The sequence below is a fragment of the Apium graveolens genome, chromosome 2, assembly GCF_009905375.1.
Source record: "Apium graveolens cultivar Ventura chromosome 2, ASM990537v1, whole genome shotgun sequence".
Lineage (NCBI taxonomy): Eukaryota > Viridiplantae > Streptophyta > Magnoliopsida > Apiales > Apiaceae > Apium > Apium graveolens.
The window spans coordinates 686,199-703,001 of record NC_133648.1 but is presented as its reverse complement, the minus strand read 5'-3'; the positions used below and the strand labels follow the sequence as shown (position 1 = coordinate 703,001).

Below are 16,803 nucleotides of genomic sequence, written 5' to 3'. Positions count from 1 at the left end.
TGAATATAAGTCTAACAAAATGTAAACTACACCTAGAAGAAACTTCAACTTTAACATAAACGACTTTGGTACTTTGTGGTTATGCTTCGCAATATTAGTTTTCGATGTAATGTTAAGGTTTGACTTTTTCTAATGGAGATCGAGGTCGACCAAACGCGTTCACTTGAGAATAAAAATCTTATTAATTTCAATAATAAATAGAAATAGATGAACTGATAAGATGAATTCAAAGCATATATCTTTGCTCCTACCCAAAATATAGATATAAATACAGTAATCAGACAAAGAATTCATAAAAAAAAAAAAAAATTATGGTCAAATTGACTCAAGTTTGACAAGAAATAAAAAATTATCCATTCAATATTTTCAAAAACTGAAAAATACAAGTTAAAGTTGATTAAATGTACTTTCAAATGATATAATTTTTACAAATATTTTTGATTATATACCAATGAAATTTTTAGTCAAAATTGTATCAATCTGACCGTAAAAGTCAAACATGACACATAAATTGGGACCGAGAGAGTAGTTCAAATGACCGAAATGCGCAGAGATAAAACCAAATATGAACTTCGAGAATAACAAATTATGATGATTTGGTGGTTTAGCGTTGGGTTTGATTGGGGAGATTGAAATGGAAGGAACAAAATTCATGAGAAACGATAGAGGTTAGAGGAATGATTCGAGAAAAAAAAATGAGTGATTGTAAATCTGTTCCGATAGAAATTGTGAAAATAATAGATTCCGTAAGGAATGGATCATTTCTTCTCAAAATGAGGTATTTGAACATTGCTTTAGGATGTTAAAAATGGAATGGATATTGCAGTGCCAAATGTAAAATTGACATGCAGTTCCTGACTCTGTGAGGGTACACAATGAGTTTTTCGACATGTAACATATAAAGAACACGATCGATTCAGATCCTAGCCTAGTGACGAAACTTATAATCTTGTTTAGGGACAGGTTGCAGATTCAATTTCTCCTCCCTCAAGGGTAATTTCTATCGTCTTTATCGCTAACTAGCATTGAAAACATATAAAAAATAAACTAGAGAGTAAAGAAAAGGCCAAATCCAACTTGTACAAGAAATTGAGAATCCATCCTTGCATAGCAGTAATTTTTCTGCCTTATGCAAAAAAAGTATCCAAAAAAACAAGTTTCTAAAGACATTGTATTATACTTTGGCTAATTATCATCTATTCCCTTGCACTACAAGTTAAAATTAATTACAGGCACAGCTATAATAATTCGGAGGAGGAACTATGGATTATCCTCTCCTTCTACATATACTGATGTACTTGAGATATATATTACGATGAAGGAAAACTAACCTGATTCCGTTTGCTGTCATTGACAGAATCATAAACATTACCACTCTCTCCATGAACAAATCTTTCCCGAGGCTTACTACTATAGAACCTACTACAGGACACAGTTTTATGGGAGGGATACTCTGGGGCGCACAAAGTGTTGAACAAAGACGCACTGAGATCCATGGTGCCTGCATCGGAATGCTCCACTGTACTAAACGAGTCTCTGGTACTGTCAGTAGTAAAGGATGCATCATCTGAACTGGTAAAAATGGACCAATCACTTGATGTAGCGTCTGAAAAATCCATGGTTCTTGACCTTGGAAAACTATCCATATAAGGTGCTCTATCGCTGTTTGAACTACTATGAATCCATTTATAGGGATTATTAGGCATTTTTGGCTTATGACCTACAGATGGCTCCGCGCTTACAAAGTGGCTACCAGGTCTACTTTGTCCTGGTCTAGCCAACTTTTGTGTTTTTGATGATCGGTGCTTTGGAACATCGGAGGCTTGGTGCTGAACAGGGTTACCAGTATGACCATATGCAGGGCGAGGACAGGACCTAGAAAGTTTTCATATTTATTGAGTTGACTATAAAGCAAATGTAGCATAATAAATTATAAGAAGCAGGTCAGGATTCGGCATTCCATTTACAGACATTTTATAGAGTACTATTTTAAAAATGAATATACAGGTCAGACATTTATTTCAGTTCAATATTTTTCATGAATCATTTCTGCATATAGAATGAAAAAACCCAACCCATGATGATATTGGAAATTCTACACCAAGACATGCTTACCTCATATAGAACAATATATACGCTCCTTCGGACATGACCTGGCTCATCTCCACAGGCTGGACCTGTCAAAAATGGAAAGTGATTTGAATCCTCACAATATTCACTTTTTTCATATCGACATGCTATCATTGTAATACCCAATTTATACTCATGAAGAAGATACAACCACCTACTTGTGAATAAAAATCTAAAAATTACATGTTTTAAATTCTATTAATGTTCTTTTATGTATAAAGATAGAAAATATCCGACTTTTATCAAAAAATATTGCAACACTTAGTCATGAATGATAAACAAGGGATAAGGTCAATTTTTTTTCCAATACTGTGAATCTATGATCCATTCAGAAGAGACTCATCACCTCAGTGTCATCTATCCTGAACCAACTGCCTTGCATATCTTTCAAGTAGGTAATGTAATGCCCGGAGAAAGATGCATTAAGCATATCTATATGCACAATAACAGCATATAGAATGTACAGTGGAGGAATATCATCTGCTCCAGTCATAAACGGAATCAAATCCAGCATCTCTGGGAAAGTAATACACTTGTTTATCTTTCCATAATTTCCTTCCTGAGAAAGCAAAATCATGATTCTGAATAGACTATTAAAGAATACAGAAACTCAACAAATTTAAACAGAAAGAAGCAACAGCTCTGCAACTAGACCAGTTAGTAGGGAATTTAAATAGAAAGTTAGCCTTAATGGCTTCACAATGTATGTAGGCTACCGTGCTGATTAAACAATGCATACAGACAATAACTATAAAATGTTGAACTGCTCTTACCAAAAATTGCCAATGGGCATCACTAAGGACACCTTAAATAGTAAGCTGCTTATATTACACGCTAAACCTACCAAACTGCTTTGTTTGGTGGACAAAAATCTGGATCTTTATGGCTAAACCTCAAACTCAACGTGTAGAACAAGGGATTTAAGGATCAGTACATGAGCATTTTAACGCTTGCTGCTCAGACAACAGTTACCTGAAATCTCTTTAGGACTATCGTCAAGATATTAGGAGCTTCCTGTATGCACAACCTCTTCTCGGCTTGAACATATGCAGCACACCTATATTAAATAATATACAATAGAAAATGTCAATGCCTCACGTATCAAGAGATTTTTGATGATCCGTTTCAAATGAATGACAGTAGTGGAAAAGCCAACCTTCCACATTTGTACATGTTATCTCCATCCAAAGCTTCTGCACTGGTAAACTGAGTTAATGCATCTTGCAACGACTCGACCCAACCAAAAATCTCCAATGTCAAATCCATAATGATTTCAGATCGTTCTGACTTGTGATAACATCTTAAGCATTTGACCTGGAGGCAGTAAGATTGACGTTAGTGGAAGTCATTCCGAAAATCCATAGTATCAATACAATAAAGTAAAATGACATCCCAGACTAGATATGTTCAGAAGCAGAATGCATGATTACCTTGGATATAAGACGTCCTCCAAAAGTATGGTGTATAAAGGTTGTCTCCTGCAATCTGGCATCTAACTTGTTTTCTCCACCCAATTTCTCCAGGCATATAGATTGCATTAAAGTAACGACATGCCTAATTTACAAAAGCAGGAAATAAAATTTAGTTTTACAATCATGCTATGTTTATCAACAAGGCAAACAACGCACACATTATAGTAGCTACAGACATGATAATCCGCAAAAGTCATTAACAATTGTTGGAAACCCAAGGTATAGATTACAATTACATTCCCATCGTCCTTGTGAAGTTCAGAAGTCACGTGTGAAATAATAAAACAGGAATACATATTATTAGTAGACCTTAAAAATTCATGTGCATCTTCTTGACTTCCATAACCGATGTGGCGATTTATACTCTGCATCTGTGTTAGCAATCTGCTAGGAGACAGCGGACCTCCACTTTCGGTCAGCATTGCAACATGTTGCTCAAGTTCACACATGAGGCACCAATCTTTATTGCAAGCTAACATGCATATAAATAACAAATAAATTTAAACATGAAGAGGAACATATATTCTCAAAATTTCAGTCATTAACAAATAGCATATGAGAAGTGAGATTACAAGTTCTTGAATGTGTTCGACGGAGAAAATAGATGGTCAGAGGCTTCGTATAGGTCAAACATTGCAACACCGCATTAGCATAACAGCTGCAAAAAGAAAACAACTCTCATAAATAAATGCCATAGACTTTTGCTTTAAAAACCCCACATAAATTGGTATACCTACAGGAACACACAGAGAGGTATTTGAAGCCAGTAGAGCATATAATGTTCGTTATAAAATTGTGTTTGTCAGTACTGTTGATTGCAGAAAGTTGGGAGTAGGTAAACTAAGAGTCTATGAATATTTACACATTGGTTTTAAGTATGGCTCCACCATCACAATGTCATAATTAAAATGAAGTCTTTCCTGAAAATCTTAAGAGTTACAAAGAACTTGCACTGTCACGCGCGCGAACACGCACGCGCGCGCACACACACACTCTCTCATATGTGGTAAAGAAAGATATTCAATCTATAATGCTAAATACATATGTAGAGTAGATGAAAATACCTGTTTCCACAATTTACTAGACCTCTAGGAGATATATTGAAACTTCTGCACTGAAAGAACTTCACAAAATCTTCATATGGAAATAGCATCTGCCATATTTAGAAACATAACTTAAGCTAGAGATTCTATTCATGTCTCAAGACTCAAAAAAGAGAAATAAGAGCATCATAATCCAGGTGCTTTATAGTCTCCGATATCTAGGATGGTTTTGCAGTGTCAGATACCTTGATTTTTTTATGACTATCGCCAGTCACTTCAGTAGAGTCCAGTCTTTCATGATTTGTTGATCTCATTAAGCCAATCATCTTCGATGTGTTTGGAACTTCATTGCCTCCCTGGAAAGGAGCTATACCCCTCGGTCTACCAAACTCTGCATCCAAAAAACTTTATAAGAAAACTCAATTGAATAATATCACTTGGAGAAATGGGAGTAACCGTAATTTACTTGACTCGTCCGAATATTGATCCTTTATTTCCATATCTGAAGATGATAGTTCGAGTGATGCTCTCGACTTCGATCTTGGTAGTCGATTCATTTTAGTTCCAGGTAAATGTGATATGCTTTTAGTTCTAATGCTTCTATTTGTTGAAATTTCTTCAGATGAACAGTTCACCAATACTTCCTCGTTGCAAGCACTTCCCTCCCTAACTGAGCGCCCTCCATTTATCATAGCTGTTTCTGTGTAGCACGTGTTAAATCATTAATGTCGCTATTGCTTATAATATATCAAATCATTACTTAATTCAATAGCTTTCATGTTTCATATATTCGACTTACTATCATTCATTTTACTTCTTGAAGTACTGCGTCTACTACTCATATTCACTTTCATCTTCTCGTTACTTTCTTCTTCTCCCATCTGCATTAAATATCGAAATTATTAGCAACTTAAGAAAATGAAACCAACTAAAAGGTTTGTTCCGTGGTTAAAAGCGGCTGGTTATGTTCCCTTTCCATTAAAAAAACAAAAATTAAATATTCAAATTATTATAAATCACTTAATCGAGAACCTGATTTCCAGCTTCCTTGGAAACAGTACCACTGCGCCTGCCTGCATCTCCGGAAGGCTCTAATATCGTCTCGTCCTCTTTTCTTTGTTTATCCCTCTTAGAGTTTTGGTAAACCTTCTTGCCTACAGATCTCTCCATCAAGTACGAGTCAGATGCATCTGTTGTCATGCAAGCAGCAGTCTCCAAGGTAGCAGCATGTTGATGACTCGTATATTCAGTGGTAGCATTCTCATGCCTACCCTGCATAATGTTGGACCCTAATTTGTCATCAACCACGAACCTTTCTCGCACAGGTTTATCATCTGAGAGAAACTTCGGAGATGAACTACTGCTGCTGTATTCTAGTGGCTGACACTCATGCTTGTGAGCTTGCCTCCAGTGTATTATCTGGCACTTCCCGGAACTGCATAATTGTATATGAAAATTATGTACATATTTAGATGTATACCATGCATATCAATGTATATCAGAGCTCCTAGGTTCTCCAGATAACATATTCCTGTACATTCACAGCTATTAGATGTAGTAGACATGACTTGTTAGGCTGTGACCGGCTGACCGCCTAACTTACCATGTGTTATTCTTGGTGTATGATAATCTGGGAATCACTAAAAAATACATAAAAGCTTTTTTTCATCTATTCCTGGTACCTAGCATATTCTACTTATAAATGACACTAACCAGTGTAATTGCATGCATTATAATGTATTTCTTCTGTTCACACTTATATGCAATTTTAAATGTTGATTTTCAAAGTTTAGTAATTGTTTACCAGTAGCGAACAGACTTGCAACGAGAACAGCGGGTTGTGGATGGAGCATAGCATCTAGCACATTCATGAGTTCCAACTTTTGTCAGAGGAACAAGAGGGATGAGAGTTGCAGCTGTCATGGATTCTGCCCTAAAAGATTCTTCAGCATCACATTCAGCAAGTAGGCTTGTCGTTTCCTTCTTTTTTGAAATCTCACTCCATCGTCCTAGTAAGTAGTAAGCAACCAAAGGAAACACAACGAAGAACAGAAAGAAGGCAGGTAGATCAGTTTCTCTTGGCTTAAGCATGTCCTCACCAGCATACTCATGTCCAAAATTACACTCCAAATCTCTTTCCTAACCTGACCTTACCTACACATTGCCAATTAGTATCACATCTGGTTAGTGAAATCAAGCTGCAAAATATGAGTGCTGCTACACCAAGCACGGAAACAATAAAAATTACCGCAGACAGATAAATAATGTTTGGCATCAAGAATTTTAACATTTACTAAAAGTGATTTGTTCATGAATCATGATACGATGGTGATGCTCAATATTCAAATGTACATAAAAAAAAACTTACTAGTTTTCCTGTTGTGTGAAGGATAAAAACCTAGAAATTTACACAAGGAAAAACCCTATTATACACTCAACAAAGATACAGATTTGTAGACATAGCCGTTTACGGACAAATTCATGCCCTTGCAAACGTAAGACCTAAACCGTTTCAACTTAAAGTTACGGACACGTGTGCTGCTACAGAAAAATTGGCATTTTCATCAAGACACTTGGATCAATTTAGTTCGCTTGTTAATCAATATTCTGCTAATGATACCATTATTGACTCAGCAAGTTACCATTATTGAGTCAGCAAGTTCCGAATCTTGATGCACTCATACTGAAATTTGCTTACTCATGGACTACATATACTACCAATTTACAAAAACGATTCATTTGATTTAGATACCTTCTTTCTTACTGAAAACTATCCGCAATTTGGCATAAACTTTTTAACACTTCGATTACCCACAAAATTCCACTACATTTAATTGTGCAAATTCCCCGAATATACAAACATTTCAGAAACAGAAACAATTACAACACTAAACACTGAAAAACAGCACAAATTCATCAACACAAATAACCACAAAAACCGAAAAAAAAAGTACAGAATCCCTCACCAATCCACTCTAATAGCAAAACTTCTCCTTCCTCAAATTCCAATTGTGTTCTACAAGAATGCCCTAACCTGCAAAACAAAAAAAAACATAAAAATTAGCCAAACCAAGCTGAAAAAACAAAGAGTAACACCATAAAACCCCAAAATTGCCACAACCAACATAATAAAAATCCAAACTTTACCACTTAAAAATCAAGAAAATCAAAACCCCAGATGAAATCAAGAACTTTAAGCCCAAGATTCACAAATTTAAGGTGGGTTTTCCATAAAGACTCACAGAAACACATAAAAACATAAAGACAGGTATAAAAATGTGACCTTTATACAAGAAAACAAAATTAAAAGAATAGCTAAGCTTACTTGAACTATCTTGCTACCTTGAGCTCCCAACAGTTTCTTTGATAAAACTGACAGTAATAAAAACACACATTCACACACAGTAACTTTCAAGACACAAACACAACTAACCCTCTTTCACTTCACACTTGGCACCCACTTTAAGATTTTACTTACAAGGTTTTGTGTCTAACATCCGTTTCAAAATTTAGCTCCTAGGTAACCCCTTTTTTGGCTTATGTGGTGTACTGTTATTGGATGTAAAGTTTCTTGGTGGGACCAAGATATGTAACCTTTTTTTCTTTGCTAGTAGATATGTACAATTTAAAGAATGAGATATCAGTATCTTTTCTAACAAATTTTGGAATGACCGAATATGAAACAATTTTTGCAATGATTAAGAATTAAAATTCAAAATTTAAGACGATAAGCATGTTTACAAATTCGGAAATCGGAAATATTTGGTTGAGTTACTGATTTACGATTAATTGGACGATTTTTGAAAAATCGGATAATTTATTGACGATTTATCGGGAATCAGACAGATTTTTTTTGACCGATTTTTAAGTGATTTATCGGCGATTTTTGAAAAATCGTCCGATTTCTATAACCGTGATGCTAAGTGATAAATTTTTATAAAATACTATGTCATTTTTTTCTCAAAAATCACGTTACACATGGATAAATCATATCATAATACAATATTCGCAACAAGAAATTCAAAATTTACCATTTAAATATCGGGTAGAAATGACCGTTTATCATCTAACAATCGGACATACCGAAATGACAATGGAAATTTAGATATTATTCGGTCGTTTTAAGTGAATAAAAATTATTAAAATACAATACAAACTCGGTTTAAATCATAATCTAAATTATCGAGACAGAACTAGTAAGCGATACGAAATGATCGTTTATTAATCAAAATAACTAGGTAGTACAATTACATTTGTTTACGGGTAAATATCCAATTTTTTAAATTTTAATAATTTTACCTTCACTCAAATTAATTTTTATAAATATTTTTTAAAAAAAAATTGAAACTGTTAATGTAACTTTCCTCGCCATCCGGTAACATTATTATTAAGGAATTATGATCAATGTATTTAATATTTTATTGATGTTATATTTTACGTAGATGTATATGGGAAAAAATATTTTTTCTTAAAATTATACTCCCTCCGTCCCTCCCAATTGTTATCGTTTTTGGGAGAGTGTTCGGCACGCATTTTAAGACGAATAGAAATTATAGTTCTATAACTTTTTTTGAAAATTTTCTTTTTTTGAATAAAAATAGAATGTTTAAACTTTTATTCAGAAAAATAAAATTTTTAAGAAAAGTTAAAGAAATGTACTTTCTCTTCATCTTAAAATGCGTATCGGACACTCTCTCAGAAACGATAGCAATTGGGAGGGACGGATGGAGTATAATTTATATAAATGAAACAAAGAATAGAAGTAACATATTTGAGAAGGGGTCCAGCAATTTGCAATAAATGCAGTGGGTCAAGATTTTCTATTTATGGTTTGAAAACTTATTGAAGACCTAAGCAATTAAGTTTCTACATAAAGAACAATATCTAATATAGATTTATTATTTGTTAGTTCATTCAAGCACATTTGACTAATAATTTTGTAAACTAATGTCCTTTTTGTGATTCAATCTAAACTGATCTATATGCTTGAAAAGGTTGATGATAATGACCGGAGAGGCCAACTAATCTATTGAGTTAGGTGATTAACCAACTTATAATACTTAATTAATGAAATTGTGTAGTAATTATGTAGTAGGTGTATTTTCATATTTCATTTATGGCTTTTCAATCATGTTAATGACAAATTATGTTGTTGGTGGGTAATATAAAAGTTATTAAAGAAAAAAATTATAAATGCGGAAAAAAGAATTAAATCTCGCATTTCTCATATTTCTTATATATTGAATATTGAATTTCAACTCGGAGATATATAGTGCACATTAAAATTGAAATGTAAAAAATTTTGATTTTCGGTTTTCAATCTTTTATTCTAACTACTCCCTCCGTCCCTAAATACTTTTCTCATTTGTGTCGGTCACGTTTACCAACGCACATTTTTTATTGTTAATATTTTTAATTTCGTATTAGTATTAAATATAAAAACTTCATTGTATTAAATTACTCTTAAACACGAATACAACAAGATCACTCATATCTTAGTCAATCGCTTAACGTAAACAGTGACAAAAGTCAAAATGGGAAACGTATTATAGTACCGAGAGAGTAATAAATTATAAACTCCTATACATAATAGCACCTTTTTAATAAGGAGTCACTTACCGCATCTCAACTAATTATATAGTAGAAGATTGGCACTAATTAGGTACAAGTCTATTTATGTGCAAGATTAGCACATCCTACCGGTAATTATCTTTTCTAATTACAACATATTATCTTATTTTAAAACAAAATATTTTTTTATAAGCACAACTAAAAATGTCGACTACATTATAAGTATAGTTTTTTGTTTAAAAAACGTTAAAGTTTAATTATATTTTATAGATTTTTACCTATATCCATAAATACTGATTATACCGACTCTTTCAACTTTATTAATAAACAAGTTATTTATCGTTCTTGGCTAATAAACAATTTATTTATCGTTCCTGACTCTTTTTGTTACGAGACAAACGACTATGTTAATTGGAGTAGTAATTAGTAGATCCGGCAATTTCAGACAGGATACGACTTACAAGACACGAAATGATACGAAAATTTAGGGTTTGTGTTGCCATTTTAACACACGACACGAAAATATACGAACACGAAAGTACAACACCGAGATTTAGTGTCAGTTTTGTGTTTTGCCTTCGAGTATACGACACGAACTATACGACATAAATAAATATTATAATTAAATATTAATAGTTATAATGAATATATGTATATTTATAATAGATATATGCATATTCATTTTTATAATAATTACTTAATTTTATAATATGTATATAAATGTGATCTAGATATATTTCATAAAAAATATACCTAAAAACTTATATTTTTATTTATTTATTTATTTTAATTAATATTAATTCAATTTTACACGAAAAATATGACACGAAATTGAAGTACACGAACACGAAATATATTGATTTTGTATTTGACCTTCAAGTAAACGAAATACGAAAATACACGATACGAAAGTATACAATACGAACGAATTGACGGGGCTAGTAATTAGCAAATACAAATAGTTCTGTTCCTATACAAATAGTTTTGGTCTTGGTCGTGTGTAAGTTTAACTATAAAAATAACTAGCTACTAATTAGAAAATGTAAATAACTTTCTCCATCAAATATTTACTTTTTACAAAACTACCGGTGCCTTAATAATGGTACATTAGGCCTGGAAGGATTGACTCAGTCAGTTAAAAAGAGAAAAATTAACTTTTTTGTCACAATTCGAATCCCACGGGAGGAGAATTTATGATTATGCCTCTTGAGCCAGAGCATGTCGCTTAAATGCGGTTTACCTCGGTTCACGTGGTTTGCAGGCTAGTACGTGAACCCGTAGGATTTACCCAGTACGCATCCGAAGGGCAGCGGCTGCGGGTTATCTACGATAAAAAAAATTAATGGTACATGAGTGTACATCATTGTTGAAATTACAGATAATCATATTATTGGCACACTAATCTCACACTGTAGGAGTGATTAATTAACAATTTAATCTGACAAACTGGCACATGCAAAAACTGATTAACCAAGACTTGCTTTTGTCAGTTTCATTATTATTGATGGAGTGATTAAAATAGTAAACAATTGTGACAGAGGTTATTTGTCGGACTTTGAATTATGTGTTACATTTCTTTCTAGATTTTAAAGTCAAACTACTATACCCCAATTGATTTATTTAATTGATTGATAAAATGGGCTGGCTTGGGCATAGGCCCAAGATAAGTAGGTGGCCTTGGTAATGAATTTATGGGTTAAAGCCCGAAAACCGGATCGGAATAAAATACCCACACATTAACTTTGTATTCAATGATTGGCCCATGTATGACTTGTAACGGTGATCAAATTGCTCCCAAAAAAAAATTCAAAATTTTTCCAAAAATAAGTTATTGTTGTAATATACTAACTTTAATAATATTAGAAGGGACTACTAAATTTGAGAGGGAAATAATTATAATCGGAGGGAGGTAGAGAGCATATATTAAAAATGATTGATGCAAATTTTACATTCAGTAAGGCCGTGTATTTATAGGCAAGGTGAAAAACAAAAGCATTCAATGCATTATCAAAATTTCTACTCCTAAGACTAGTTTTATTATTTTACCATTGACTTAGAAATTACAGTCAATTATAACACTCCCCTTTGATTGTCATTTAACATGGATCATAGATTGCCTCGTTAAAATCTTGTTCAAAGAAAAATCCAGTGGGATAAAAACTTTGATGAAGGAAAAAGAGTACAATCTCCCCTTGAAAATACTAATCATTCTCTGAATTTTGTTGTAACAAATCCTTGAGTCGACGCATTCCAATGTTATGTCGTAACTTCCCAAATTTTGAATTCGGTAATGATTTCGTGAATAAACCAACAAGATTGTCACATGACCGAATTTTTTGAACATCAATTTTACCATTCTTTTGAAACTCATGAGTGTAGAAGAATTTTGGTCAAATGTGTTTCGTCCTGTCTCCTTTGATATATCCTTCATTGAGTTGATCAATGCATGTAGTGTTATCCTCAAACATGATAGTATAAATTCATGTGATATCTGGTAATCCACATGATTCTTGAATATTCTTGATGATAGACCGCAATCAAACACATTTTCTACTTCATGAATTGCAATGTGTTCTGAGTGATTTGTTGAGATTGTCACTGTAGTTTGCTTCGTGGATTTCCAATAAATGGTTGCACCGCAATATATAAATACATATCCAGTTTGTGATTTGCCAAAATGAGGATCTGACAAATATCCAGCGTCTGCATATCCGATCAACTGAGATGTTGAGTTTTTCGGGAAGAATAATTCAAAATCTGTTGTTCCACGAAGATAACAGAATATATGTTTGATTTCATTCCAATGTCTGTCCATCAGAGCAGAGCTAAATCTAGCCAATAAATTCACAGCAAATGCAATATCTGACCTTGTATTATTTGCAAGATACATAAGTGCACCAATTGCACCTAAATATGGGATTCAGGACCAAGAACCTCTTCATCATCTGCTCGTGGTCGAAATGGATCTTTATCAGGCTCTAAAGATCTAACCACCATTGGAGTAGTCACTGGTAGAGATTTATCCATGTAAAATATGCTCAAAACCTTTTCTGTGTACGTAGATTGGTGGAGGAAAATTCTCGATGACAAGTGCTCGACTTGTATACCAAGGCAATATTTTGTTCTTCCAAGATCTTTCATTTCAAACTTTATCTTTAGATATATGACAGCTTCATCAACCTCTGTAGTTGTTCCCACAAGGTTTAAATCATCCACATATACAACAATAATCACAAAATCAGATTGTGATTTTTTGATAGAAACACATGGAGAAATTTGGTTACTAATATACCCATTATTCTCTAATTAACGACTAAGTCTGTTATACCACATACGACCAGATTGTTTAAGTCCATACAATGATCGCTGAAGTTTAATGGAGTATATTTGACGAGGTTTCTTGAACTCGTTCATTTTTAATCCTTCTCGGATTTTCATAAAAATTTCACTATCAAGTGAACCATACAGGTATGCAGTAACGACGTCCATAAGACGTGTTTCCAAATTTTCTTTAGATGCCAAAATTAATATAAAACGAAAAGTAATTTCATCCATCATTGGCGAGTATGTCTCTTGATAATCAATGCCAGACCTTTGAGAAAACACTTGTGCTACAAGTCGGGCTTTATATCTCATAATTTCATTCTTTTCATTTTGTTTTCTTATGAATATCCATTTATTTCGAACAGGGTTCACACTGATTGGTGTTTTGACAACAGGTCCAAATACTTCTCTTTTACGCAATGAATTTAATTTTGTTTGGATTTTGTTTTTCCATTTTAGCCAGTCTTTTCTTCGACGACATTCATCTACATTTTGTGGTTCAGGATCACAATTTATGTCGACACCCAATGCCGCGGAATACACAAATACATCATCGATTATGGCTTTACCTTGATCCCATAATTGCTTCTTCTGGAGCATGTGCCACTTCAGGAGATTATACCACTTCAGGGATATTTGCTTCTTCTGGAGCATGTGCCACTTCAGGGGCAATTTTCTTTATTTTTCTTTTTCATGGTGCAACATCTTTTGCACCGACCGGTCTACCATGCTTCAGGTGTGGCTTTGATTCTGTAACCAATTATTTTGTATCTGATTTTTGAATTCGTATATCTACTTTAGCTGGAGTATTTACTGTAGACATTTGAGATTTAGTTATATTTCTAGAATCGTTAAATGCGCCAGGCATTTGGTTTGCGGTATTTTGCATATGGATAATTTTTTTAACTTCAAGTTCGCATTGACGGGTACGTGGATCTAGAAAATTTAATCCTGATGTATTCCATGTTAGGTCATGATTAACTTTATTTGAATATTTATCTCCCCCAAAGGAGGAAACATAGACTCGTCAAAATGACAATTTGCATATCTTGCGGTAAATAAATCTCAGGTTAGAGACTCCAGATATCTAACTATAGACGTGGAATCAAAACCAACGTAGATACCTATTCTTCTTTGAGTTCCCATCTTCGATCTTTGTGGTGGAGCAATCGGTATATATACAACACTTCCAAAAATTTTGAAGTGAGAAATATTAAGAACTTGACCAAGTACCAATTGTAGCGGAGAATGTTGGTTGTAGGAATTTTGGTCTAATCCTAATAATATTAGCAGCATGAAGTATTGTGTGACCCTAAATAGATGTAGGTAATTGTGTGTTTCAACAATAACGGTCTTGCAATAAGTTGGAGTCTTTTAATAAAGAACTTGGCTAACCCATTTTGTGTATGTACATGAGGAACTGGGTGTTCAACTGAGATTCCTACAAACATGCAATAATCGACAAAGGTTGCAGATGTGAATTCCCCGGCATTATCTAAACGAATTGACTTAATGTAGTGATCTTGAAATTGAGCTCGTAATTTGATTATTTGGGCAAGTAATTTTGCAAAAGCATCATTACGAGTTGAGAGAAGACAAACATGAGACCATCTAGTTGAGGCATCGATTAATACCATGAAGTACCTAAATGGACCAGATGATGGGTGTATAGGTCCACATATGTCACCTTGGATCCTTTCTAGAAAAGTTGGGTTTTCAAGCTAAACTTTAGTAGGAGATGGTCGAGTAATCAATTTTTCTAAAGAACATGTTGAACATGGAAGGTCATTGTTGGAAAGAACTTTAAAATCTTTACGGGGATGACCAGTTGAATTCTCTATAATACGACGCATCATAGAGACGCCAGGATGACCTAATCTTTCATGGCAAAGTGTAAAAAATTTTGGATCTACGAGTTTGGAAGCAATGACATTGTGTGACTCAATAGTTCTAATTTTCAATATATATTATCACGAGGAAAGTGAGTGAAACTTTTCTAAGATTTTCTTGTTGTTAGGATTAGCGGAAGTAATAAGAAGATATTCTCTCCCAGCTTCAAAGGTAGTTTCGATGTGAAAATCATTGAGTCGGATATCTTTAAAACTAAGAAGATTTCTAGTAGACTTACTAGAATATAATGCATTTGGAATGTGTATGTGGTTACCATTAGGGAGGACAAAACTAGCTTTTCGAAAACCATCGATTATATTAGATACGTCGGAAATCATTCCATGAGCTTCGGTTTTGGTTATATAGGTAAAATATTTTCAGTTTTGTAGAATCGTATGAGTTGTATCACAATCAGCAATACATATATATTCAGAATCCATTGTGTCCAGTGCCCATCCATGCCGCACCCATAGCAAACATTTTCAGTTTTTCCTCCTCGTGGTGCCTTTCTTTTACTTTGTGATTCAGATTGTCACTTCCGGTGACTGGAGTTGTTATATGGACGAAAATGCCTGTGGCTCCGACCTCGTCCACGGTACCGACATTGGCCCCGTCCACCTTTATACCCTTTTCCACGCACATTCTGCTGGAATGACATGTTATTTACTCCAAGTAATGGGGTAGATCTTGTTGGATGAGATTGATGATTCTTAATCACCGATTCATGATTCTGTTCAGCAACGAGGAGAGTTGATTGAAGATCCCCGAACTTAGTAAATTTGTGCACCATGTACATCTCTGCTAAGTTAATATTGTTGGGGTGAAAAGTAGATAATGTTTTATCGCTTTTTCTTTTCTCCGTAACTCTCTCACCACACATAATAAGCCTGGAACTTATTTTGAACAAAACAGAGTTATATGCTCGGACACTCTTAAAATCCTGAAGTCTTAAATTAGCCCAATCATTTTCAGCTGCAGGCAGATAAACTATTTTTTGGTGATCGAACCTATCCTTTAGATTTTCTCAAAAAATAAAGGGATCCGCGACTTCTAAGAACTCAGATTTTAAATCTCCATGCATGTGGTGTCGGAGAAAAAATATAGAGTTAAAGTTTTCTTCAGTCGTGGATTTATTTTCTGCCTTTATTGTGTCACTTAATTTCTTTGAACCCAAATGCAACTTTACATCCTGTACCCATGATAAATAATTATCGCCAGAAATGTCCAAGGTAATGAACGACAAGCTTGTAATATTTGTCATATTAAATCTGAATTAACACGGAAATTATTAAATTTTAATTCATCAATATAAATATTACATAATCGGGTGCGTTAACTAGTATGCAATAATCAATGTATACATCATTATTATC

General features: G+C 33.9%; 1 protein-coding gene across 2 annotated transcripts; it reads right to left on the bottom strand.

The window, feature by feature from the left end:
- Window positions 1–1,055: 1,055 nt before the first annotated feature.
- Window positions 1,056–8,125, bottom strand: LOC141706562 (ubiquitin C-terminal hydrolase 15-like). 2 transcript variants are annotated; one of them, XM_074509313.1, is made up of 16 exons: window positions 7,971–8,125; window positions 7,612–7,679; window positions 6,450–6,799; window positions 5,678–6,080; window positions 5,445–5,526; window positions 5,112–5,345; window positions 4,891–5,036; window positions 4,667–4,755; window positions 4,175–4,260; window positions 3,912–4,074; window positions 3,561–3,684; window positions 3,287–3,444; window positions 3,103–3,187; window positions 2,477–2,689; window positions 2,116–2,177; window positions 1,056–1,875 (listed from the first exon to the last, which is right to left on the bottom strand). In XM_074509313.1, exons 3-16 carry the CDS (start codon window positions 6,734–6,736, stop codon window positions 1,311–1,313), a joined length of 2,697 nt encoding a protein of 898 aa, XP_074365414.1. In that variant the 5' UTR covers window positions 6,737–6,799; window positions 7,612–7,679; window positions 7,971–8,125; the 3' UTR covers window positions 1,056–1,310. The 2 variants fall into 2 exon arrangements, with proteins under 2 accessions (XP_074365414.1, XP_074365415.1); XM_074509314.1 differs by lacking the exon at window positions 7,971–8,125 and adding an exon at window positions 7,793–7,941.
- Between the last annotated feature and the right edge of the window lie 8,678 nt (window positions 8,126–16,803).

Excerpts from the sequence above, each read along its gene's own strand:
- LOC141706562 (XM_074509313.1), bottom strand. The coding sequence starts at position 6,736 with ATGCTTAAGCCAAGAGAAACTGATCTACCTGCCTTCTTTCTGTTCTTC. Across the intron at positions 5,346-5,444 it reads AAGAAGTAAAATGAATGATA|AAACAGCTATGATAAATGGA; the intron begins GTAAGTCGAATA and ends CGTGCTACACAG. Across the intron at positions 3,445-3,560 it reads GAGGACGTCTTATATCCAAG|GTCAAATGCTTAAGATGTTA; the intron begins GTAATCATGCAT and ends TACTGCCTCCAG.